The 27,904-nt window shown below is 40.0% G+C and overlaps 1 protein-coding gene across 2 annotated transcripts in view; it reads left to right on the top strand.

The window, feature by feature from the left end:
• Positions 1-25,919, top strand: part of enpp6 (ectonucleotide pyrophosphatase/phosphodiesterase 6) — a 50,407-nt gene extending 24,488 nt beyond the window's left edge. For both annotated transcript variants that reach the window (XM_008111822.2, XM_003221610.4), the window contains exons 3-8: positions 8,536-8,647; positions 11,671-11,812; positions 13,380-13,559; positions 14,925-15,062; positions 21,490-21,613; positions 25,596-25,919. In XM_008111822.2, the coding sequence (XP_008110029.2) occupies positions 8,536-8,647; positions 11,671-11,812; positions 13,380-13,559; positions 14,925-15,062; positions 21,490-21,613; positions 25,596-25,801 (902 nt within the window). In that variant the 3' untranslated portion in view covers positions 25,802-25,919. The remainder of the gene's footprint in view (positions 1-8,535; positions 8,648-11,670; positions 11,813-13,379; positions 13,560-14,924; positions 15,063-21,489; positions 21,614-25,595) is intronic.
• Positions 25,920-27,904: the final 1,985 nt, after the last annotated feature.

The following is a 27,904-nucleotide window of genomic DNA, read 5'->3' as shown; positions in this document are numbered from 1 at the left end:
CATTCCATTATAACAGGGTTGTGGGTGAACAGCCATTCTTTAAAAAATCTTAAATTGCATACATCTAATTATTCCCTAATATGGGTATAATACAAACAGTTCAATGTCATTGTTATTTGCTATCAGGTCATTCTTGACTTACGGTGATGTTATGAGTGAGAGCCCTTATCAAGTCTTGTGAACTTGGGGCTGTGGCTTCCTTGAGTCAATCCATCCATCTATCTGCTGCTATTAGTCTCCGTTTTACCAAATATTATTACATTCCCCACTGTCGATGGAAAAAAACATCTAAAAACGCCTATATTGTTCAATTAATTCATTTTCCAAAACGGTGTGAATTAATTACAATTATATGTCATGAACGATGCTGTTTTAAGACTACTCAGGACTTCATCAGATGGAGCTGAGAAAAATGGGGGAAAGCGGGGAAAATTGTCTTGTGGGTAGAATAGTCTTTGCATCATCTTATATATCTTTTATTTATCCCCATCACACAGGATTGCCTCCTTCCATTAGCTCAAACATCCACTTAGAAGGTATCATTCTTAAGACACTACTTCTGTGGGCTCCTTTACTTTCCCTCTCAATCTTGTTACTCTAGAGGAGACCCAAGACACCATTCTTAAGACTGACACCACTTCTATGGGATCCTTTACTTTCCCTATCAATCTTGTTACTCCAGAGGAGACCTAAGGCATAGTTCTTAAGATGAACACCACTTCTATGGGCTCCTTTACTTTCCCTCTCAAGCCCCTTACTCTAGAGGAGACTCAGGTCACCATTCTAATTTCTTATAGTTGGTAAAAAAGAGAACAAAAAAAGCTAAAAAGCTAGCAATAGTGCAATTTCAAAAGCTCAGATTCGTATGAAGGAGAAAATGCAGCAGAAGCAAATTAGTGCTATCTTACAATTGCGCTATTCCTTAGGATTACATTAATTAAAAAAATTACTGTTCCAGGCTCATGCAGAAGGATTTTGTAAAAGAAGTGGCACATAGGAGATTGCTCATAGGAACACCCATTCCTCCATGACACTTAATTCAACACTGGTGAATCTTACAGTTCCATTCCTTCATGTTTTTAAGCACTTTCTCCTGTTTCCACACACATCAGGAGCTCAGAAGATGATTTCTCTCCAGCTTCAGTTCCCTCCGATTCTCCACATTTCTGACACAGTGCACTGATGAAACACCACAGATGACAGTCGGAAGTCTGTCTGCATCATATGATGGGCTCCATGGTTCTTCATCTATGAACTATTTTAGAAGTGTTTAGAAATGGGGAAGGATATTTGCGTGGGACGAAGTCCTCAGACTTTGACTCTCCAGATCTTTTGGACTCTAACTCCCAGAATTCCCACCATGGATTAAGATGGCTAATGTGTCTGTGACCTACAGTTCAAAGTAGCTTTGAGAATTATTGTAAGTTGCTATAGAGCAAAAATTAATGGTTCATATCCTAACTTTGAATCACATGTATATACTGATTTGTATTCATTATTTGTATTCCAGTTTAGAATGACGACTACAAATCAAAATAACACAAGTCTGTAACAAAAAATCTTTTTAATATTGCACTTGTTTTTAATGTATTTTTGAGAAATGAATTTTGAAAAACAATAGAAATGTGTCGCACACAGTTCTTTCACAAGTTTAGTTGTTACTCAGTTTTAATTTAAGTGCAAACATTGGTTCCATTGTGATTTCTTTTAATGCAGATTTTTTTGTGTTTCGTATCAGCTAATTCTGGAAGTTTTTTCTAACCTGTTTCCTACTATTTACATTTTACATCCAAAGAAATTTAAGTTATATACTACAAAATAAAAACTTAAAGGCTAGTTATGAAAAGAACACGGTATTTGATGAAGCAAATCTGAGGTTGGTTTTGGATTTAGAATGCTAAATTCCAATAAAACCAGCATACATTTTTAAAAGGTTTTGATGACCTTCAACATTGTAGGCCTGTGTAATTTAACTGTTATATGATTTTAGTAGGACTTCAGATTTCCTGGGTTTAACAGTCTTGACCTATGATCTTGAAATCAACAGAAACTAAACAAAGAAAGGAATCTGTCAATTAGAGATAGGGAAATATTTCCCCAGGCATTCAGAATAGCTGAAGAATCTGTCAACCTTCTCTCCCAAATGTCACATTAATTTATCTATCCTGGGATGCATGAATCTGGTAGTGTATTAAGTGCGTAACCAAATAATAATACCCTCAATTTGAAAATGCGTTAGTAATTGCTTGCAGATAGCACATCAGCTACTTCTCAACTGACTAGATGGACAGGGAACATCTGGCAGAAGTTTACAACAAATGCTATGTTCACCAAAGGACAAGAGGGATCCTCTCACCTCTGCAGGAGTCTACCATATACTATGTAGCTGTGGACAAGCCTACATAGGGACCACCAAATGCAGCATTGCCCAAACACGAATAAAAAAACATGAAAGGCACTGTAGACTAATACAAACAGGGAAGTCAGCCATAGCAGAGCACTTGATGAACCAACCTCGACACAGCATATTATTTGAGAACATAGAAATGCTAGACCACTCTAACAACCACCATGTCAAACTACACAGAGAAGCCACTGAAATCCACCAGCATGTGGACAATTTTAACAGAAAGGAGGAAACCATGAACATGAACAAAATCTGGCTGCCAGTATTTTAAAAACGCTAAAATCAGGACAGTAAGTAAAGTACAGCACTCAAAAACCAGGGGAAATCCAGACAGGAAACAATCAGGGCCAGCTAACACCTCCTAACAAAGGTTTTCCCCAGGCAGGAAGCAGCCAGGCTTTGAAGCTGCAAGGTCATTCAATGTTAATCAAGGTGATCAGCTGCAACATTCACACTTGTCTCCCACTCTGGATTTTCCACAGATATATAAACCCTCTTGCCTAGTTTCCAACAAACCTCATAACCTCTGAGGATGCCTGACATAGGTGTGGATGAAACGTCAGGAGAGAATACAGCCCAGAAAACTCACAGCAACCCAGTGATTTCGGTCACAAAAGCCTTCAACAACATTCAGTTTAATTTTTTTAATTGACCCTCCATGGGGTGTTGGACCTCAGAAGCGCGGATATCTGATTTCTTATTATCTCTCTTCGCCCTCCTATACATTCGCTCTGTTTCATTTCGTAAATATAAGAACAATTGAATGGTTGCAGAGAGTTCTTATTGTAATTGCTTTCCAATTGTTCTTCCATTTAGCCACCAGTCCTGATCAGGGGTTTCAGGATTTTAAAATGAGGACAAACGCTGGAACAGTCAACACCAGCATATAGGAATGAAGTCACATGTTTTACTTGATTGCAGGGATATACAGTAATTTTGAATCCTGTGCTGGGAGAAAGGCGGGGAATAAAATAAAATAAAATAACCATTTGGAATTATGCATGCTTGCCGTATAACTTGCTTCCTTCAATGAAGCCATCATTTCCCAGCATTCACATTAAGGATTATTTTCTCCTTCTCGAAAGAGGAAATGGAATACTCAGTTGTAAGGAATACATGTCTTCTCCTGTTTAGATTAGGAAAACCTTGCTTTTCCTCCACATTCTGCATTATGCGTTCATGGATTCAAGGAAATACATATGATAGCACTCGTTTCAGGCCCTTGGGGTATTAAAAAACTAAATTGCTTGTATATTTCATTGCTGAACAGAACAGCTATAAATATTAATATTACAACATGTATCTTCTGTGTTTAGAGTACACATACCCCTTTTACAATTCATTGCCATAAGCTTCCAGCGCTCCATACATAGTGTGTTTTGTTGGGAAAAGCTTGAGGTGTCATAGAAATTAATTGGTGCAAAATACATTAAGATTCTATAGGGAAATAGATTTGGAAGTTCGATATATGAGTTCCATAAAGGGGAACTGCAATTATTTACAAAATATTTAGAAGGGACAACATTTAATTTCTCTGAGTATGTTATAAATAGGGTCAGTTTTTGGCAAGCAGATTTTTTAATGGATAAATGAACAGATAGAAACTTGGACAAGAGATGGGTGATTTCCCAACCAAACCCAAACCTGTTTGTCTAGCTCAGTGGTTCTCAGCCTATGGGCCGTGGTCTAGCAGTGAACCACGAGAACAAAACTCCGGTCCACGAACCTCCTTCCTCTTTATTTATTTATTTTATTTTTGCTCCTTTCCACAGAGCTGACCATTACATTGGATAGACCACATCAGCTCTAGACTATTAAATATGGTTTTCTGTGGGCAAGCAGAAGACGATTACTGGGTGACATATGTTCACTATCAGAAACTAGAGCTGATGTGGTCTACCCAATGCAACAACAATATAGTTATGTTTGTACATTTTGAAGCAAAACTGATGTACATGCATCCCTTTTGGCCAAATGGAATAAATTTCTGTAGCTTGTCTTCAACTTGGTGAGTTGGTTTTTCTGTCTTGGTCGATCTGTTGTTTAGCATATGGCTCACCAGGCAGGATCCTCTTTAACTGCAGTCCTTAGTTAACCACAACAGATAGATGATAGACAGACAGACAGACAGACAGATACTGTAGATAGAGCCAATTTTGGAAAGGCATGAGATCATAACGTTTTGGAAAACCAGCCTCTCCAAAGCCATTTGGAAGTGTGACCCTTTTTGGGGATTAATTGGCATTTGCACTATTTGGAATAATCATAACCTTTTTGTAAAGTATGATCTTCCTGAGAAGAGTTAAACTCTTGCTTGAGTCAATCTTCTCCTACAGTGTTCCCTCACTTAGCGCTGGGGTTAGGTTCCAGGGCCACCCGCAATAAGTGAAAATCTGCGAAGTAGGGGCACTATATTTATTTTAATATTTATACATTATTTTAGTAGTTATACACTATTTTAAGTCTTTATCAACCAATCATGTGTTGATAAATTGCCTCCTTCTCCTCCCGTTGCTGCTTGGGCTCCTTTTCTCTCCCTTTGGCTTCTCCTTCCTACCTTCCTTAGGCTGTAAATTGTAATTTTTTAATGATTTATAATAGTCTTTTAGAGTTTATTGAAAAACCGCGAAACAGCGAATCCGTGAAAAGTGAACTGCGAAGTAGTGAGGGAACACTGTAGTTATTTGTGCAAGGCAATTTAAGTTTTTCAGCTGTTATCCCTGGTTATCTCTTTGAACTGTTAGGAACAAATATATGCCAATGCATAAAATACATAGCAGATCTTCAGAAGATGTATTGCAGTTGCTCAAAAAATCTATTCTCCAATAAAATATATTGCTTCTAAATCATGCTCACAAGAGACCTAAAAATAAGTAATCTTCATTAAAAGTTAAAATAGTTACAAACTTTATGTATTAGCATATCGGTACATTGCTTATTGGTTTCATGTTAACTGACACTCTCTTCAGCCCAAGACATTACTGAACACTGACTTAATATAAACTGACTACTCACTGTAGCATACTGTACTATATTCAACTATACTGTGGTAGTCCAGCCTGCGATGGTGACTTATATGTCTGATGTCAATGAGGTTTCTGGGCCTGTGTCTGATTGCAATGGGGATGATAGTAGTGACAGGCTTGCCTTAGAGCGCAAAGTTTCTGCAGAATAGAGGCCAGAGGCTCAAGGCCACATTCCTGAAAGGGGCCAGTTTCCAGAGGAGGATTTGTCAGATGTAGATGCAGATGGAGAGGTTAATGAGCTTGCAGATAGACACCGAGACTTCTGTAAACTGAGAGAGAGTTCCCAGGTCCTTCGAAGAAGGGCAGCAGAAAATAAGCTTGCTCCCTCCTCCCTATGACTTCCTCTCACATGTTTATACATGGCCATCATGTCTCCTCTCAGCCTTCTCTTCTGCAGGCTAAACATGCCCAGCTCTTTAAGCCTCTCCTCATAGGGCTTGTTCTCCAGACCCTTAATCATTTTAGTCGCCCTCCTCTGGACGCTTTCCAGCTTGTCAACATCTCCCTTCAACTGCGGTGCCCAAAATTGGACACAGTATTTCAGGTGTGGTCTGACCAAGGCAGAATAGATGGGTAGCATGACTTCCCTGGATCTAGACGCTATTCCCCTATTGATGCAGGCCAAAATCCCATCGGCTTTTTTAGCTGCCGCATCACATTGTAGGCTCATGTTTAACTTGTTGTCCATGAGGACTCCAAGGTCTTTTTCGCACACACTGCTGTCAAGCCAGGCGTCCCCCATTCTGTATCTTTGATTTCCATTTTTTCTGCCAAAGTGAAGTATTTTGCATTTGTCCCTGTTGAACTTCATTTTGTTAGTTTCGGCCCATCTCTCTAGTCTGTCAAGATCGTTTTGAATTCTGCTCCTGTCTTCTGGAGTGTTAGCTATCCCTCCCAGTTTGGTGTCGTCTGCAAACTTGATGATCGTGCCTTCTAACCCTTCGTCTAAGTCGTTAATAAAGATGTTGAACAGAACCGGGCCCAGGACGGAACCCTGCGGCACTCCACTTGTCACTTCTTTCCATGATGAAGACGACGCATTGGTGAGCACCCTTTGGGTTCGTTCGCTTAGCCAATTACAGATCCACCTAACAGTAGTTTTGTCTAGCCCACATTTAACTAGTTTGTTTGCCAGAAGGTCGTGGGGGACTTTGTCGAAGGCCTTACTGAAATCCAGGTACGCTATATCCACAGCATTCCCTGTATCGACCCAACTCGTAACTCTATCGAAAAAAGAGATCAGATTAGTCTGGCATGACTTGTTTTTGGTAAATCCGTGTTGATTATTAGCAATGACCGCATTTGTTTCTAAGTGTTTGCAGACCACTTCCTTAATGATCTTTTCCAGAATCTTGCCTGGTATTGATGTGAGGCTGACCGGACGGTAATTGTTTGGGTCGTTCTTTTTTCCCTTTTTGAAGATAGGGACCACATTCGCCCTCCTCCAATCTGCTGGGACTTCTCCTGTTCTCCAAGAACTCTCGAAGATAATTGCCAGTGGTTCTGAAATAACTTCCGCTAGTTCCTTCAATACTCTTGGATGTAGCTGATCTGGCCCTGGGGACTTGAATTCGTTTAGAGCGGCCAGGTGTTCCTGGACAACTTGTTTCCCTATTTGGGGTTGGATTTTCCCCAATCCTTCGTCCATTCCATGTTGCTGAGGTTGAAGATGGCTTTCTTTTTGTGAGGAGACCGAGGCAAAGAAGGCATTAAGCAGTTCTGTCTTTTCCCTATCCCCTGTCACCATCACCCCATCTTCTCCTTGCAGAGGCCCTATCGCCTCCTTGTTCTTCCTTTTTCTACCAACGTAAGCAAAAAAACCTTTTTTGTTGTTTTTTATGTCCCTGGCAAGCCTGAGCTCATTTTGCGCTTTAGCCTTGCGAACCTTTTCCGTACAGGTGTTGGCTATACGTTTGAATTCTTCTTTGGTGATTTCTCCCCTTTTCCACTTCTTGTGCATGTCACTTTTGAGCTTTAGCTCAGTTAGAAGTTCTTTGGACACCCATTCTGGCTTCTTTGCATTTGTCTTATTTTTCTTCTTTGTTGGCACTGTTTGCATTTGCGCCTTGAGTATTTCACTTTTGAAAAACTCCCATCCATCCTTAACTCCCTTGTTTTTTAATATTGGTGTCCATGGAATGCTGCTCAGTAATTCCTTCATTTTTTGGAAGTCAGCTCTCTTAAAGTCCAGAATGCGTGTTTGACTTGTCTTAGTTTCAGCATTCCTTTGTATTGCAAACTGCAGGAGCACATGGTCACTTACCCCTAAGGATCCAACCACTTCAACTGTATTGATCAGGTCTTCCACATTTGTTAAGATTAGATCAAGAGTTGCTGATCCCCTTGTTGCCTCTTCTACCTTCTGGACCATAAAATTGTCTGCAAGGCAAGTGAGGAATTTGTTGGACTTTGTACTCTTGGCCGAGTCTAACTGACTTCAACTGACTTCTGATTCAAATAGATTCTAAAATGGAGTCTCACTCTGAACATTCTCAGATCTGGGTCACATTGTCTGCGGTCCCTCCCACAATCTAAACAACATAGAGCTAAGGGAAAACTACATACCAATATATATACATGCAATATAGTAAACAATCTCCATTATATACATAACAAATAACTAATATAGGAGGCTTGTAGAAGGTTGCTATTTCCAAAAAAGATTTCCCCCCAAAAAAAACTACAGTAGGCCGCCACATTTTAAAGACTTCTTAAAATGTGCAGTTTTCCCACTTTTGTGAGAGTCCTGCGTTGTGCCACTAACTGCCACAAAAATGAATGGCCTAGTGTAATTTAATCCAGTTTTAATTAAGTTACTATGAATCCTGCAGTATTCAATAGCAGTCACATCTAAGGTCTAGGTTTTTGATAAAATGTGGAGTTTTATATGTACGCTTTCACAGTATGTATATGCCCATGTAAATGCATGGACTGTTTGACTGTTAGAAATGTTCACATTGTTATAATTTTGATCTCAAAGTACTGCATTGTTAATAGAGCTGGAAGCTTAAAAATAGAAGGATTACTAGAAAAAAGACTATACCCCTCTGATTTTGGCATTTAGGCTTAGAGCAAACCATTACTAACAATATTCCTCTTTAGGATGTGACGTTGAAATCCTTGGACACCGACCTACCTACTGCCTACCATACTATAGTGTTCCAACAGATGCCGAGTTCTCCAATGCTGTAAATAGTGCTATTGAATCTTTAAGGTAAAGAGACTAATATTTTTAAATTTATGTCATGCAGGGCACTTTTTTCTACACAAGGATAACAAGAAGCAATTAATTGTTTTGTTCCAAATTTCATTTAGTATATATTGTTATTTGGGTGGCAAGCTTTATTAAGCTAAGATTTGTGGATTGGGGAGAGCATATGATAAAACTGCATTGCATGAACGTCTCAGTTCCATGATGGGTTTCCTTTGCCAAAATATTTTAGCTGGTCCTAGAGCACAATAGAAATGCTGAAAATGTCCTCTAGATCAGAGCAATGACGTAGCATGAAATGTTTTTGTTTTTTTTCTAAATTCATTTATTTTCTCCAGATTCAGTGCAACTCTTCATAGTTCTTTGGTCATATATCCATTCAAATGTTTTGACATTTCTAATATAATGAGTGCTATGCAGTATGGAAGTTCTGGTACTGGTTTGGCACATGAGGGAGACTGAAGTGAAATGTCATTATTTAATGCAAACTTGCAGCTTGGTTGGCAGCCCCATCTAGGCTGTTGTGTCAAGTCAGAAATCTAACTCTGAGTCAGCTTTTTCCAATCTGGCTTCCTCCAGATATACTCAATGACAACTCTGGCATTGTAGTTCAACACATCACCAGAAGATGGGATGCCAAGTTGGGGAAAGCTGTTCATAAATTGGTTTGTTTATTTTGGCTTAATGTTTCACCCCAGGAGAATAAAACTCAACTGTGCTGAATTGCAAATGATACATTTATTTATTTATTTGCAGTATTTATATTCCACTCTTCTCACCTCAAAGGGGACACAGGGCGGATCACAATGTACATATACATGGCAAACATTCAATGCCATTAGACATACGACACACATAGACAAAGACACAGAGGCTATTTAACATTCCCAGCTTCTGGCTTTATGAGGGTATGCTCGATTCTGGCCACAGAAGGAGCTGCTGCTTCATCATCCACTGTGACACCGAGTCCTTGATGGAGTACTTCCTCATCTTATGGCACGCATGCTGCTGGACATTTTTATGGTGACGTAAATTAGTTAAATTAGCCTCCCCGCATAGGCAGTCCTTAAATTTCCTACTTGACAGATGCAACTGTCTTTCGGGTTGCTTAGGTAAACAACAAGCTGGGGCTATTTAATGGCTATTTAATGGTCGGGCACTCAATCCGACCCAGGCTTCAAACTCATGACCTCTTGGTCAGTAGTGATTTATTGCAGCTGGCTACTAACCAGTTGCGCCACAGCTCACCCCCTCCAAGATGACACAGACTTTTGTTTGTAAAGTGATGTTTATGTGTTTTTCAAATACCATCATGTTGTGGGTCCAATAATAACAACTGATAATAGGTGTTTTTTTCTTTAGGATTTTTTTCTTTTTAGTACTAATGTCTGTGGGTGTCTGATACCCCTTTGCACAATCATTTAGACAATAAGTCAGATTTTTAGTTCCTATGTGTTTGCATTGCTAAAGTTAAAGTTCACTGGATGTGAATTTGCGATTATGTTTTTAGACATTCAGATATTTAATTTTGTGATTTTTGAATTGTCAATTTTGGTATTCACTTTTTCTTGTTTTAATTGTACATGTTTTATGTGGAATTATTCTTAACCTTTAGGCCAGTGGTTCTCAACCTTCCTAATGCTGTGACCTCTTAATACAGTTCCTCATGTTGTGGTGACTCCAACCATAACATTATTTTCATTGCTACTTCATCATTGTAATTTTACTACTGTTATGAATGATAATGTAAATATCTGATATGCAGGATGTGTTTTCATTCACTGGACCAAATTTGACTATTGGTGGGGTTGGGGGTGGGTTGATCTTGTCATTTGGGAGTTGTAGTTGGACTCAAACAATGATGGAGCTTTCTGAACTCCAGAAATATGTGTTTTCAGATGGTCTTTGGTGACCCCCCCCCCCCCCCCGCAAGGGTCCCGAACTCCAGGTTGAGAAAGGCTGCTTTAGGTTGTAAATCAAAGAAATACACATATGTTGTTAACTGTTATGGCCCATCTTTATTTCTTTGACACTGGAGCATAAGTATGAAGATCAGACAAGACCATTTTAGAGATCTCTAGGAAGCACTGAGTAGGCTCCAACTGGGTGAGATCTAGGAAAGCGGGAATATTCTGGTAGTTCAATCACGTCTGCTAAGGAAGATTGTGATATTTACATCCAAATTCACTTCAGTTACACTGTCTTTGTAAGAAAAGAGTAGTGCTCTGAAAAGGGTAGCAATCCATAGTATGTAAGACAGCTTACACTTCTTCCATTTCTGACATTTAGCAGTAAATAGCACAGAAATTGGATTCTGATCTTAAGACATACCGTGTATACTCCAGTGTAAACTAACCTGAATATAAGCCGAGGCATCTAATTTTACCACAAAAAACTGGGAAAACTTACTGAATCGAGTATAAGCCGAGGGTGGGAAATGCAGCCGTTACTGGTAAATTTCAAAATAAAAACAATACCAATACAATTACATTAATTGAGGCATCAGTAGGTTAAATGTCAATTAAATTAACTGTAATTTAAGATAATAATATGACTTTAATAAGATAAGACTGTCCAACTCTATTTACCTATATACTTGAGTATAAGCCGATCCAAATATAAACCAATAATAATAATAATAATAATAATAATAATAATAATAATAATAATAATAACAATTTTATTTTTATACCCCACCCCATCTCCCTGAGGGGACTCGGGGCAGCTTACATGGGGCCAGGCCCAGGCAACAAACAATATAAAACGCAACAGTAGAAAACAAATCAAAAACAGATAAAATCACATATACCAATAAACAACAAACATACTTTAGTAAAAACCTGGGTTGGCTCCTCACTCGATTATAAGTCAAGGGGGGCTTTTTCAGCCCTAAAAAGGGGCTGAAGAACTCGGCTTATACTCGAGTATAGATGGTATATTTATTTTATGATTTTAAACATTGTATGCTTATGCTTTGTCAACCTGCTTGTTTGAGACTTAACTCTTTTGTGGTATTGTCACTGTAGAAATGGCTCAGCAGATTTGGCAGCAGTGTATTATGAACCAATTGATGTTGTAGGTCATCACTACGGTCCCTCATCCGCTCAGAGGAAGAGTGCGGTAAAAGCACTGGATAACGTTTTGTTCAGCATGACTAAGAGTATCAAGGTCAGTGTCATTTGGATACTACAATGTGGTTCAGTATATTCTCCATACCCTTCTGTTCCTCATTATTATTAAATATCTGTAATGTCGATTGTGTATTCCTGCATGTCAGGGAGTTGGGCTGGATGGTCACAACTCTTCTCTTTTTTGTTTTGTTACTGTTATCAGGGACTGGAGATAAGAGGCCATTTGAAATACAGAAACTGAATTCTGGTTTCTGGCCTAGGAAATCTGCATTCCATCATGAACATAAATCCCACTGATTTTAGCTCAAATGGAACAATGTATATTTTGGTATGCAGCTTTCCCTTTACTCTGTTTCTTGAGGTTGTGGGATCATGCAGACTACATGATCAGATATGGAACTACTCTCAGACTCCATTATTGCATGGGCCCCATGAGATGCTTTTAGACAATGAACTGTTAGGAGCAAACTCGTGTTGCTGTTGACTACCCTGTTTCCCCAAAAATATGACAGCATCTTATATTAATTTTTGCTCCAAAAGATGCTTTAGAGCTTTTTTCAGGGGCAGTCTTATTTTTTTCAAATTGACTTTTAAAATGAACTATATCTAGGAATTATTTTTGAAATAGGGCTTATATTTCAAGCATCCTCAGCAATGCTGAAAAATCATGATAGATCTTATTTTTGGGGTATGTCTTATTTTGAGGAAAACAGGGTATAAGAAAGATGCCCTGTGTATTCTGCAAAAACTACTTCAACTCTATCCGTAATTTGATTGAGAAGTTATGTACCTGTATGCAGAATACATAAAGGTTGTGAGTAAACCAGATATGTTACTTTTAACGAAGTCTACTTTATTTTTTGTCTATTAAGAACATGATATAGAAACAAGATATTTTATGGGAGAGTAGTGTTTTTGGGCATTGAAAAAGAACACTTTTGAAACTCTGCAGATTTTTTGCATTGGCATAATCTCTCTTCCTAACAGATCAGAGACAACTAAGTTATCAGTCTAACAACTGAAAACCAAATTGCCTTGCAGAAATACCTGCAGATATATAACACTGAAGAGAAGATTTTATTCAGATGAGTTTTTTGGCTCCTCTCTGGAAAATCATACTTCTACAAAAGGTTATGATTTTCAAATGGTTGTGAATGCCATTATTCTCCAAAAGGTTATGATCTCTAAAAGGTAATGCCTTTCCAAAAATTGCTTAATTTTAGAGGATTTTTCAGTGTTATATTGCTATAGTGCATCTGTGAAATAGCACTATTGAATTACAACACATTTTATTACAATCCTCCAATAATAGAAAGAGAACATATGGTGACAAAAACAACAGGCAAAACCTGACCAAATGCTGAATGGGATATCATGAGATCCCACACTTCTTTAGACCAATTTAGAAGAGTTGTAACTTTCTCTTGATACATTCAACTCAACTGGAAGCAGAAGAGGGGGTTTATGAGGATTAAACCATATTGTTTCTCTTTTCCTATCATAAACCCATTGTACAAGTAATTGAATCTGCTTACCAAAAAGGAAACATGAATGCCTTTTGGGTCCTTTTCGAGCTATAATCACAGTCTTCACTATCTTGACAGGACAAGAATCTGGAGAATAACCTGAATGTGATGCTTTTCTCGGATCATGGGATGACTGACATTGACTGGATGACTAAACTGATTGAACTGAGAAACTGTATCAACATGAGTGATGTTATACAATTGAAGGACCGAGGGCCTGTTGTAAGCCTGTGGCCAGCCAAAGACAAGGAATTTGAGGCAAGGAAAACAGCCACTTTTTCTTTTCTCTAATCCACTTTGTGCCAACCTTTTGGTGTTCTGCTGCTCAACTGGGCTATCTGTCCTTCCTGGTGTTTTCAGAAATGTGGAAGGGAAAAAGGAAGACACACATGAGTGATTGGATCCCTGGCCAAATTCTGAGACACCCGCAGATCTGTTTTCGCACGCCTCCCGAAAACTGGTGGGTTGCCGAATAGCCATTTCTGGTCTGCAGCCAAACGTTCCGGGTAGATCCAGCCCATTGGCGGTAATTGGGAACTTACAAGACTCCCATTTCCATTCCTGGGATCCTTTCCTTTCTTCCTTACAAGGGAGCCTAGGTTTGAAGAACAGGGTTAAGGAAGCACCTCCTGGGAGCCTTTCCTATCTTCCTTTCACGAGAATCTGTGTTTGAAGAACAGGGTTAAGGAAGCATCCTTCCTGGGACCCTTTCCTTAGATACAACTTGCGTAAGACACATTAGAGTGTTCTTCTATTCTGATTAGTCCAACAGGCAGGGCTCGCAGGGAAACCCTGTGTGAGCAGCACGTGGCAGCTTCCCCATGCCGCATGGCATAGGGGAGGAGGAGCCGTGATTGGCTTCCACGTGGTCCCGTAACAGACAAAAATATGTGACAGCTGAGCTCTTACTGTTACGGCCATTTGGCCAAGCCGAAAAAGCTGGATTGGCCGAAGGGAACCAACCATTCCGAATCTGTGCACAAGCTTACCAGATATCTGGAAAGTGGCCTGAAGGAGCTCTGGATTCATCTCAACTAAAACCACACATCTGCACTTCATCTCCCTGAAATGTTCAGTAATTCAAATAGTTATCCTAAGAATAATCTTCTGACACTATGTGACCCTAATATAAATATTACTCGATTATTTGTTCTGTATTTTCTCTCTACCTTCCCTGATGTAGTTTTATTGAGGTGCAACTAACTATGTTGTTACTTCTACCAACAAACCTAATTCAGTAGGACTTATTCCCAGGCGTATGTATAGCATCGTAGCCTTAATTGCTGAGGGTGGGATGTTGGATGACACATCTGTTGCATTTATTTTTAAAATAGTTGCATATCCATTAGAAAACTTAAAAAAATTAATGAATAAAATTTTTATCATCTTTTACAGAAAAAAACATGTTTGAGAAATTGATTCTTTTGTTTTTGCTTGTTTAAAAGTAATTTTCTAAACGAGGATTAGCTGCATTTCTGTAATTCTGAGACTGCACCTGCGAAAGTCCAAAAACACGAGGTTGACAATATATTTTATAGTAACCACTGATAGCTATTGTGATAATTAATGCTGGCATATCGTAATTATGTGCATTGACGTTTTGTAAATTTAATTTCTTTGCAGATATATAACAAATTGAAGACTGTGCCACATATGACAGCTTACATGAAGGAGGATATTCCTGATAGATTCTATTATAAAAAGGGGAAATTTGTCTCTCCTTTGACACTTGTTGCTGAAGAAGGATGGTTCATAGTAGAGGTAAATCACCTATGTCTAGTCTGTTTATGTATTTATCGTGTTAGAAGCAAACCAAGGTTACAGTTTTAATGTATTTAAAAACACAAGCAAAGTTAAATGTCCTTTGACCAGTAGCTGGCCACTTGGAGTGCATCTGGTGTTGCTCTGAGAAGGTCCTCGATTGTGCATGTGGCAGGACTCAGGCTGCATTGTAGTAGGTGGTCTGTGGTTTGTTCTTCTCCACACTCGTATGTCGTGGACTCCACTTTGTAGCCCCATTTCTTATGGTTGGTTCTGCATCTCGTGGTGCCAGAGCGCAGTATGTTCAATGCCTTCCAAGTCACCCAGTCTTTTGTGTGTCTCTCATTTGTATCAGTCATGGCTTGAGATTCCGGGTTTTAGCCTGCCACTTTTGGACTCTTGCTTCCTGAGGTGTTCCTGCAAGTATCTTTGTAGATATTAGAAAACTATTTATTGATTTAAACTTTGGTGTGCTGGCTGATATCCAAACAGGGGATGGGCCAGAGATGTCACTGCCTTGGTCCTTTCATTACAGGCTGCTGTTTCCCAGCGGATGTCAGGTGGTGCAATACCGGCTAAACAATATAATTTCTCCAGTGGTGCAGTGCGTAGACATCCTGTGATAATGTGCCATGTCTCATTAAGAGCCACATCCACTGTTTTAACGTAGTGAGATGTGTTCCACACTGGGCGTGTGCATTTGTCACGCCCAAGGCTACGGAGCACCAAGAACCACACACGGAGGCCAATAAACTATCTAATATCTTTATTAAGGAAATATATAAGAATAATAAAAGCAAGTAGAAAATATAGTCCAGAGGCAGACCTTTCAAATGAGGTCAAATATAGTCCAGAAATAGTTTGTCCAATAAATGATATTAGAGTCCAAAGATAAAATCCAATAAACCGAAACACACACTATTGCCAAGCAATAGTGTGGGGAATTGTCCAGGGTCTTTCAAGGTCCAAGGTATGATTCACAACAAGCTGGAATAAAGACTTGATTCTAGGAACAAGGTCCGTGACTAAAAACGAGGCAAGGCAATTCTTGAAATGAGCAAGGCAAGGAAACTGGATTTGCGGACTTTGCGAAGTCCACACAAGGCTGGAACGCGATTTCACTCCTGAAGCTGCTCTGTTGACTCCGCTCCGGACCAACCGTGCCAGGCACCTATATCTGGGTCTCGTTTTCCCGCCAAGCAGGTGCGCAGCGTTCTCTTTCCCTAGAGAACGGGAAACGAAACCCAGCTTTCTCCAGATGTGAGACTCCCTGGATTTTCCCAGGGGAAACATGGCTAATCAGTGTCTTGTTTGGCTGCAATTCTCAAGCTCCTGCGAACCCGCTCTTTCACTCTCCTGTCTGCAGCAAAGGACTGTCTCCTAGCGAAGGGAGGTGAGAGCTGCTCAAGGTCTGTCTTAATTGGTTCTGGGGCGAGAACATCAACATCAGGCATCTGGAAAGATTCCGGCTGTTGTTGATCCGGAGAAAACCCCATGTTTTCATCCTCATCTGCCACAGTGACACTAGGAGCGGGACTACAAGGCCCATGAGGCATCACAGCATTCAACAGCAGAGTGCCAAAGTGCAAGGGCAGATGTCTTGTCTGTACAAGTGTGACATAATGACAAAGGTCAACACAACACATTTTACTGCCTGATACAGAGTTGTGAATATCACCTGCATACAAAACAAAGGAGTATCATATACCCAAATATGGCCCTATTATGTGCATATGGGAGGTAGAGAATCCTTCATGCATCCCATCTGTGAAATAGCAATGAAAAATTATATAATCCCGGTGGCACAGCAGAACTGCTATCCAAAAATAAATATGGACTACTACTTAAAACAGTGCCTATATGAACCAGTGGGGTTTGATTATCAAAATTGATCTGCTCCTAAAGTATTACATTTAGTCCTCCACATTTTCAGGTTTAACCTTTGTGAATTTAGGGTGCACCTTGATAGGGTGAAATGGCGATAGCTACACTCGACTTCCCTGAGTCAACTTGCGAGCTGGATGGAAGCTAAACTGTGCAGGTCCAAACCGACTTTGCAGCTGGATAGAGGCTTCATAATCATGCGGCAGCAGAACTGGTTTAATGCCACTCGATTACAACCCTTACTTCACCCTCTCGATCTGGTGATTGTGGTGCCCACCAAGCATGAAAACGGAGCTGGACACTGGTACTTGGAGTGGCAATATCCAGAGCAATGAGGCAACGTGAGAGGAAGGAGGAATCATTTCCTCTTCCCCCCTCTCCTTTGATGCCCTTGTCCCGGCAGAACTGCTGACTTAAAGGTTGGGTTGGTTTGAATCGCTGGTTCAACAGCTCAGCGGTTTAACTCACTGTACCATCATGACCCTTGGAAATAATATTAGCAATTATAATGCCAAGTTTTTAACTTTGTGTTTTTAAATACATTACAACTGTACCCTCGGTTCTGATACGATAAATAAATCTCTCCCCCTCTCCCCAAAAGGACACGGAGCGGCTTACAACAGAAAAAAACACAATGCATATAATGATAAACATACAACCAAATCAACCAATAAACTCACAGAAGAATTAAAACATATAAACACCACAACATATTAATAAAATTCAGAACAGCTGAAGCATCTTCTGTAGAGTCCACTCTAAACACTGCACAAGAAATTTGTGAAAATGCCTGAAACAGTCTCTTGGTGCCATTCAGAAAACTTTTACTGTTGCCAAAATTTTGGGACTCAACACTAAGCTAAGGGGACCCCATTTGGGTTCAGGACCCACCATTTTAAAAACTGCTATGGAGGACCTAGAAATTTTTTTAAAAGTTTAAAAAGGGGAGGGTATTTGTAGTTTTCAGCTGTCATGACAATTGTGCGCTTTTAACTGCTATAAACAAGGAGAGCCTATTGTACTTCTTTACATTCTGCTAAAAAACAGCTGTTTTATTAGAGTTCTGCTAAAAAGCAGTTGTTTCATGTCATAACCTCATCTGTTGAATCAAAGACTTGTACTATGTGGGGAAAAAATCATAATTTCAACTACATCAAAATGCTATATAAAACCACCACCTCCACCAATGATGGCGTATTCAAATCCCACTTCTTTTATGAATGATGCAGACAACTTCAAAACTGACTAATGGCTCAAGTAAGGAATGAATGATGCCTTTGCAATATATAGCATCAGTGTGCTTATTGCAGTGACACGATAAATTGGTCCTGGGCTCCCTTTTGCCGTTTTTAGCCTTCTGCTTCTATTTATGATGAGAATCCATGCCTAGAAACTGTCAGAACCGTGTTCATTAAAGAAAAAACTTTTTAAAATGTGGAACCCCTTGAGTATCCATACATTTCTTTGTATCTAATTGTCAGCAGATGTATTAGATGATTTAACAATTCTAGCTGACAAATTAAATCTGTTTCTCTCTTTCTGTTTATTTGCACTGACAGCATTCAGAGTGAGCAAAGGACAAAAATGGACTGCCTTCCTGATAGAGGTTCCCTTCTTCTGTTTTCTTTAATGCAGTTTCAGGAAGTTAACAGTGGTCTGGACTATATTAGGCAGTGCCTATCATGTTTGCTGGAGCCCCTGGCAATACAGCGGGTTAAACTGCTGAGCTGTTGAACTTGCTGACCGAAAGGTCAGCGGTTTGAATCCGGGGAGCAAAGTGAGCTCCTGCTGTTAGCCCCAGCTTCTGCCAACCTCGCAGTTTAAAAACATGCAAATGTGAGTAGATCAATAGGTACCGCTTTGGCAGGAAGGTAATGGCCCTCCATGCAGTCATGCCGGCCACATGACCTTAGAGGTGTTTACGGACAACGCCGGCTCTTCGGCTTAGAAATGGAGATGAACACCAACCCCCAGAGTCTTACACGACTAGACAATGTCAGGGGGAAATCTTGACCTTTATCTTACCATGTTTACTACCATCAACTTATTATGGCCTGCCATGGATCTTCCAGTTCAAACCCACTCTAAAGCCAGCATGACATTACTCAAGTTAAGCCTTTCAACAGGATTAGATTTGGCTGTTGTGTGCCAAAATCAATAAATTATAATTCATAACCTCTGCTCAGACTATTGTACAAACGGAATCAATATGTAGATACATACTGAGAATGCAGTTTAAAACAGAGCAATTTTCATTGTATGGGCTCACATTCAATGCACATAAATATATATTGCAAATTTCCTTGAATGTGTGAGCAAGTGATGTCATCAAATCAATATGTCCCCAAAGTCACATTCCTCGCAGCTTAATAGAACATGGGATATCGTTCAATGGGAATTATTGGTGGTTGTTTTTAATTGCCATCAGATCAACTTTGATTCATGATTTTTTTTATCGTGTCAGAAATGACTTGAGAACATACTGCAAGTTGCTTCTAGTGTGAGAGAATTGGCTGTCTACAGAGACGTTGCCCAGGGGACGCCCAGATGTGTTGCTGGGAGGCTTCTCTCATGAAAGCTAGAGCTGACAGAGGGGAGCTTCTCCCATCTTGCAGATTTGAACCCGCAACCTTCAGGTCAGCAATTCAGCCGGCAAACATGGGTTTAACCCATTGCGCTACCGCGGCACATTCATATGATGACTCTATGAATGAGGACCCTCCAAGATCCCTAGTCACCACTGCCCTGCTTGTAGACTCAGGGCCATGGCTTCCTTGATTGAATTTACCTACCTGTAATTCAGCCTGGATCTACACCACCCTATATCCTAGGATCTGGTAGTATACTGATATAATCCAGTTCAAATCAGATAATCTGAGATCAGATCCTGGAATATAAAGCAGCCTCACTCTTCCTCTTTTCCTGTCTTGCACCTTTTCATGATACATTCGCAGTACGACAGTCTCCATTTAGTCATGTTGGCTTCCAGGGATGTTTAAGCAGAGGTGATTATCTTCTTGGAGTCCAAAGACAAGACAGAATCCCTTGGAAGACCCTGTGGGAGGAGCCACTATTCAAAATAAAATGAAGGGATAAAAGAGAAGATTTTTTTCTGGGCAATGCCTTCCTTGAAAGATCAGACCTTGAAAAAGTTATTTGGGTTGAGGGTACTGTTGGAGTTCAACCCCACACTGCCGAAGTCTCTAGTCCTCAATGAGGAGTAGTTAGCTTAGAATAGGCTAAGGGTGTCCCCTTCCCCCCGACTCCTGAATGACAGTTGGAATACATCTATTTCTTCTCTCCTCTCTGTTTCTGCTCTCACTGCTTATGTGGAATGGATGCTTTGCAGGTGCACGTCTTTTGTCTTTGACTTCTACTTAGATCTTAGTGTGTGCCTCTCTCTGCTTGTGAGTTAGGAGAGTGCTTGGAGATTTTATCCTGTCTTTGAACCCTAGAAGAGATAGGGTTAGTTAAAGTAGCTAGGACCCAGTTCTTTACTACTAAGAAGTGTAGTTATTATTACTTTTGTAAATAAACTTTTTGTGATTTTAAAGATTTAACTCTGGGTCTTTACCTCCTAAGCTCTAAATTCTTTACAGCCACATGGCACTTCACACTCTGCTTGCTGTGAGCTGAATGCTCAAGTATAAGTATCCTGCTTTGCATTTTTTGAATGCTCTGCCGTGTTTTTGGGTACTTTTCCTTGACACACACAAGAAAATCCTAACAAAAAGAGTTATGGGCCCAGTGTCCTAACAGGTACAACTTCTCAAATCCAACTGCATTGGGATTTGAGAAGGACCATACAGAGCTTTTCCAATGTTCCCTTTATGCTAACATTGTATCCTTTTACATGATGCATATGTTTAAACATTTTTATGTGTCTTATAATTTAATTGCTGTTTTAATCACTGGGAAATGATTTTAGCTGACTGGTGAGTCATTTTTATTTTCTCACAAACTTCTATTTTGTCTTTCTACAAATACCCTCAGTCCGTTTAATGAAGAAAAAGCTTAGTGGGACCTTCTTTAGATCACTAAGTTGGTGGGTTCCAACTCCAAATGTGGTCCCATTAGCTCAATGTTGGGGCTATGAAAATTTTGGCAACAGTCAGTTACACAAGTCAGTGAACAACAACATGCAATGTTTATAGTAAACTTGGCAGAAAGTGTTTCAGCTGTACTCCACAAAAAGGAAAATAAGCCTGTTTAGCAAACCTTGCAAATGATGATTTGTAATCAGTAAATGTTTAATATTTACACTTATTCTATAAACCCATATATCTGGGGTCACATAAACATTTCTCAGGCACAAATAGGCTGCAAGTGAAAAAAAGTTTAAGAAGCTATGCTCTAAATAGAAGACTGTGTTGTCATTGTTACAATAAAAACAGTATTTGCTGTAGTGCGACTATTTTTAAACTCTATATCATTTATTGAAAGAACATGTGAACCCTTTTGCAGCGAAACCTCTTCCAGCCCAGGTAACTAGCCTGAGCATGGATAACATATTTCTTTTAATCAGAAATCCTCTCTTCTGCAGAGCAAAGAAGACCGTCCATACTGGGAGAACGGCACTGGAATAAGAAATGCATGGCAGAATGGTTGGCATGGCTATGATAATGAACTCATGGATATGAGAGGATTCTTTCTTGCATTTGGGCCAGGTAAGCATTTGGAGTAGATAATATAATAATAATACATTTTCTGCTCTCTGTCCTCGAGGGGACTCAGAGAGGATTACAGGGTACATATATGGCAAACATTCAATGCCGTTATACAATTGACAACAAAGACAGACAGTACGTAAACAGAGACAAGGCTTCCCTCTTTTTTGATCTCCGGCATCTGGAGGCTGTGCTTGACTCGGCCATGTGGAGGATCTGTTGTTTCATTTTTCCAAGCAAAGAATCTGTTGTCCATTGACGGATGCCTTCCTGATCGAATTACCGACATGTTTTCAGAGGTGTCTTTTAACACGCCACCAAAGCAATACCTATTTACTCATATTGCTGTTTTCAAACTGCTAGGTAAGCTGAAGCTAGGGCTGGTGGTGGGAGCTCACCCCAACCCGTGGCTTGAACTGCCAACCTTCTGGTCGGCAAGATCTTCTGTAGCTGGTGGTATAACCCACTGTGCTAGCCGCGGCCTCGCTCACCATTCTGCTCCACCTCTGGGACTGTGTTCATTGCATATGGGTAATCTATATATATAAAAGGGTAATGAAATTTTGGCCTAGGACAAAACAACAAAACTACACATCCCAGAAACACTCAACTTGGCTGCACAACCCCTCATCCATGCCTCTACGTTCATACAACAAAAAGAAAAGAAAAATAAAGTCCTAATTAGAGGGAGAGGAATAATTGTTTTTATCCAATTGCTGCCAGTTAAAAGGCTAAGCTCCGCCCACTTGGTCTCCTAGCAACCCACTCAGCCCAGGGGACAGGCACAGTTAGGCCTCAGGCCTCTTCCCCACTGCCTATAAAGTACAGATTATCAGATTTGAACTGGATTATATGGCAGTGTAGACTCAAGGCCCTTCCACACAGCTATATATGTTCTGGGCATGGCCCCATGTAAGCCGCCCCGAGTCCTCGTTGGGGAGATGGTGGAGGGGTATAAATAAAGTTTTATTATTATTATTATATAACCCATTTATAATCTTATATTATCTGCTTTGAACTAGATTATCTTGACTCCACACTGCCATATAATCCACTTCAGTGTGCAGTCGGACACAACTGGACAATGTCAGGAGAAAACCTTTACCCTTTACCTTAACTACCACAAATTCCTCAATACTTTATTTCCCATACCACCATACTTCGCCACAGCAACGCGTGGCCGGGCACAGCTAGTATATATATAAAAGGGTAATGAAATTTCGGCCTAGGACAAAACAACAAAACTACACATCCCAGAAACACTCAACTTGCCAGCACAACCCCTCATCCATGCCTCTACGTTCATACAACAAAAAGAAAAGAAAAATAAAGTCATAATTAGAGAGAGAGGAATAATTGTTTTTTATCCAATTGCTGCCAGTTAGAAGGCTAAGTTCCGCCCACTTGGTCTCCTAGCAACCCACTCAGCCCAGGGGACAGGCAGAGTTAGGCCTCACTTAGGCCTCTTCCACACTGCCTATAAATTACAGATTATCTGAACTGGATTATATGGCAGTGTAGACTCAAGGCCCTTCCACACAGCTATATAACCTATTTATAATGGACTTAATGTCAAGGGAAAACCTTTACCCTTTACCTTAACTACTACCAATTCCTCAATACTTTATTTCCCATACCACCATACTTCGCCACAGCAATGCGTGGCTGGGCACAGCTAGTGTTATATATTACACATAATATTACAGTATAGAGGTATAGTTCACTATAGTAATATATAATGCTAATATTGTGCTATTCTAATAATATAATATATTGTATGTACATACAACTTGTAAGCCACTCTGAGTCCCCTTTGGGGTGAGAAGGCCAGGATATAAATGTAGTAAATAAATAAATAAATAAATAAATTTTAGACTTAGGCTCGCCCAAAGTCTGAAATGACTTGAAGGCACACAACAGCAACAATCCTAATTAACTTGACTATCTGGCCAGAAGCAGACTCACACTTCCCATTGAAATCCTGATAGGTTTATGTTGGTTAAGATTCTTTTCATTTTTAAATATTGTATTGTTCTTTTATTTTTGTTGTTGTTTTGCACTACAAATAAGACAAATATGCAGTGTGCATAGGAATTTGTTCGTATTTTTTCAATACGGCCCCTCAACAGTCTGAAGGATTGTGGACCGGCCCTTTGCTTTAAAAGTTTGAGGACCCCTGGTTTAGAGAAATAAGTCTTGGCTTGATTCTCTCCAAGGCTGATCCAAAACAGCAAGGAATGAAGCGTAGTTGGGAGCATGCAAAGTTCCTACCATAGAATCCAGCAAACTGCATTGAGATACCAATGGAAAAAGCCAGTAGAAATAGCAAGAATAGCTGAAAGGGACAAAAGTGAAGAGCCAAATATATATTTTAAATGGAATAGGGACAACGTAGAATGTAGGATGAGAAATAATTCAGGAATAAACTATTGCTTAACCAGTAGCACTGTGGAACTACCTATACCTATTGAGGATTGTAGGAATTACAAGTTTGGAATGTTTGAAAGAGCTTTACACATTAGACAGCCAGTTGGTTATAGTCTTCACTTAAAAGCTGTTGGAAAAAAGGTGAACATTAAATAATAGTTGTGTTCTTATTTATTTCACTGCTACTTTGCCTTTGAAATACTTGGCTGAAAGCAGAAATGGATTGAATATTAAATTCCACTTTTATTCGGACCATCATATTGGGGTACAGTCTTTCAAAATTAATGAAACCACTCAAGTATTACCAAGGTGGCCTGCTCCAGTCACCCTTAGAAAATAGGTTATCCATCTCTGATGTTGGAAGCCACAGTAGTGCAATGGGCTAAACCCTTGTGCAGGCTGAGCTGCTGACCTGAAGGTTGGGTCACTGACCTGAAGATTGCCGGTTTGAATCCGTGTGATGGGGTGAGCTCCTGTCTGTCAGCAATAGCTTGCAGGGACATGAGAGAACCCCCCTGTAAAGAAGTATGATGACAGGGATGGAATCTTTTTGGATCCCACCGCTGCCACCAAATGTAAAGAAGTATGATGACCTTTCAATGTTGTCGCTGCCACCACCTTTGAAAGATGCTTTGCTCAAATAATAAGCAACAATTGAAGAAACAGTAACTTGTTTATTTATAGCACAAAGCTTGATAGTCGCAAGAATGTTATATCTTGGGGTGAACGATGTTACTTCTGTACAGTAAGTGTTGCAAGATTTCTCAATAGTTTCACTGAGCTTAGTATGGTATCAGCTTTATATGACTTGTTTCTTTCAGTTAGGAATTCTGTCCTTCTTGAACTTAGTTGATCTGTTCCCCATCAAACTTGGACTGGGGAGTTTAACTGGTTAACCCTAGTCCTCCTTGACTTAGGGATGTAGCCTCAGCTCTTTAGTTATCCCTACTAAAGGCTCAGCAACTTTAATTTTAGCCCTTCTCCGCTAAAACTCTCTAGCTGCTCAACTTCCTCCCACAATCTTTTCTCTCGATCTCACTCCTTTCCCCCTGAACAGAACCAACTGCTCTGGTCAACCGACAAACTCCAACTGCTCAATTCCAACTGCTAAATTTGAATTCTAAGGCTTCCACCAGCAAGGTGAAGCCACGCCCCTTTTCCTGGCCATGGCTTAGAGGCTCCCAACTTCTGTATAAGAATAGCTGAAATATATAACCTTAAACAGTCAACCTAAACATAGCAATCATGAATAAAACACAATGATCATGACATCTTTACACCCCCCCCCCCCCAAGCAGGATGGTAACTCATCCAAGCGTCCCCAGCATTGTAGATGGCCAATTCTGACACCAGAAGCGACTTGCAGTGTGTTCTCAATTCGCTTCTGACATGATTAAAACATAATCTGATGTTTTGTATAAATTTACAGACCGCGTGGGTATCTTTTTTAAAAAAACTTGCTGTTATATACAAGAACAATCATATTCGTTTATATCCTGAATCACTACTATGAAACACCTCAAGTCTGAAATGCCTCGTTCTCATTTTGTTTCAGATTTCAAGACTAACTTCAGGGCAGCACCAATCCGAGCGGTTGATGTTTATAACGTTATGTGCAAAGTTGCAGGGATACAGCCACTGCCCAACAATGGATCCTGGTCAAGGGCAGAGTGTATGTTGGAAAATAATGCCAATTTGGCAGAGGCATTCCAGTGGAGCGGCTCTATGCTGGCACTAATTCTGTTTGCATTGTTTGTATAACAGACTTTGTTACTCTGGTCCCAATACAATGTTAGCCTCTGTTTCCCATTCATCACTTGAATAGCAGCATTAATAGAACGCTATCTGGAGAAGAATATACAATTTGATTTCTCAAAAATCCAGCCTACTGTCAAGTGTTTATGGCTCCTAAGAAACAAAGCACATGGGCTCCTTTGGGCGGGGAGGGCAGGGGCCGGTTTGTGCAGAAAGATTGAACACTTTCAATAGCATAATTGAAAGTCCAAAATTAATGTTCAAGTATACAAGGAAATGTTCTCAGCAGTGATTACTTATGCCACATTTTAAAAATATTCTCTCCTCATCCCTTGTTAGCACACATTCCAAACCAGCCAACTCCCTGTCAACCATGTCTGTCCTTATGGACTTTTGCTTATGGACTCTCCTGCAATTACTATTATAGGTGGAAGATTTGTGCCATTTTGACACTCCAATATAACACATTGACATAGATGCAGAACGTAAAATTGATTTTATCAATTTTTTTCATGTCAGGAGCAACTTGAGAAACTGCAAGTCGCTTCTGGTGTGAGAGAATTGGTCACCTGCAAGGATGTTGCCCAGGGGATGCCCGGATTTTTTGAAGTTTTTATCATCCTTGTAGAAGGCTTCTCTTATGTCCCCACATGAAGCTGGGGCTGATAGAGGGAAGTCATCAGCACTCTCCCCAGGTTGGATTCGAACTGGCAACCTTCAGGTCAGCAACCCAGCCTTCAAGTCATCAGTCCTCCTGGCACAAGGGTTTAACATGCAGTTAAACAAGGGCTCCTTGTGTGCTGCTATTATTATTATTATTATTATTATTATTATTATTATTATTATTATTATTATTGAGCCCCCAATGTCGCAGTGGGTTAAACCCTTATGCCGGCAGGACTGATGACTTGAAGGCTGGGTTGCTGACCTGAAGGTTCCCAGTTCAAATCCAACCTGGGGAGAGCACGGATGAGCTCCTTCGATCAGCTCTAGCTCCATGTGGGGGCATGAGAGAAGCCTCCCACAAAGATGGGAAAAACATCAAAAACATCTGGGCATCCCCTGGACAACGTCTTGCAGACAGCCAATTCTCTCACACCAGAAGTGACTTGCAGTTTCTCAAGTCGCTCCTGACACACACAAAAATTATTATCATCATCTCCACAAGGAGTCCGAGGGCCCTTCCACACAGCCATATAATCCAGAATATCAAGGCAGAAAATTCCACAATATCTGCTTTGAACTGGGTTATCTGAGGACTTCATCAAATTAAGGCAATTAAATGGATGAAAATGTTTTGCTCAGTAGAGTTCCATTTTCTTATGAAATGGATGAATTCCTTACCTTCACCACACTTCCATGCAATATGTTTTCCACATTCTTTGAGTAAATTCCTGACATTACAGACCTGAGATCCCATCCACCATCCCTACCGCCGCATTATTTGTTGAAAAAAATCCTCCTCTCCTTGAAATCTCAGCCTTGCTCTGTATTAATGTGAGAGCTGAGAAGTTTCTGAGCATACTCAGTTTGTCCCTTTGGGATGCTGCCTAAAAGAGAGGTGGAAGTAAGTAAGTAAAAAAGAAAGGAATAAAAGGAATTAGGTATTTCAGTGTTATTACTGGCATGAGGGAAGGGGGAAAAACTCTGCAACTTTGTTGAATGTGCTCTGGGAACAAAGTATTATACACTGTATAATACTTTCAAAAATCATATACAAAAAATTATTAGGGGATACTTGCATAATACGTAGCATAATTGTAGCCAGACTTCGAAGCTGCAAGGCTATTCAATGCCAATCAAGGTAGCCAGTTGCAACATTCCCTCGTGCCTCTGATAATAATGAGATAATGCTTCTGGAAAACTGCCTAGACAGCTCTGAAAGGTGCTAGAGTTTAATTCAGCTCAGGGGGCCTTATTTCCAAGGAATTTTATCTTGAAGTGATATTAACTAGGGGCCCATCAGCATTGCCATAAAATCCAGTTTCTGAATCCCAAAGATCTGGATACTTGGATTATTGCAGAATTGCAGCCAGACTTTGAAACTGCAAGGCTATTCAATGCTGTCCCTGCAAGTACCTCTGTAGATCTTAGAAAGCTATTTCTTGA

This window comes from Anolis carolinensis, chromosome 5 (genome assembly GCF_035594765.1).
Source record: "Anolis carolinensis isolate JA03-04 chromosome 5, rAnoCar3.1.pri, whole genome shotgun sequence".
NCBI lineage: Eukaryota > Metazoa > Chordata > Lepidosauria > Squamata > Dactyloidae > Anolis > Anolis carolinensis.
Note: the sequence above shows the minus strand (reverse complement) of the source record. Positions and strands in the feature narration are given on the sequence as shown.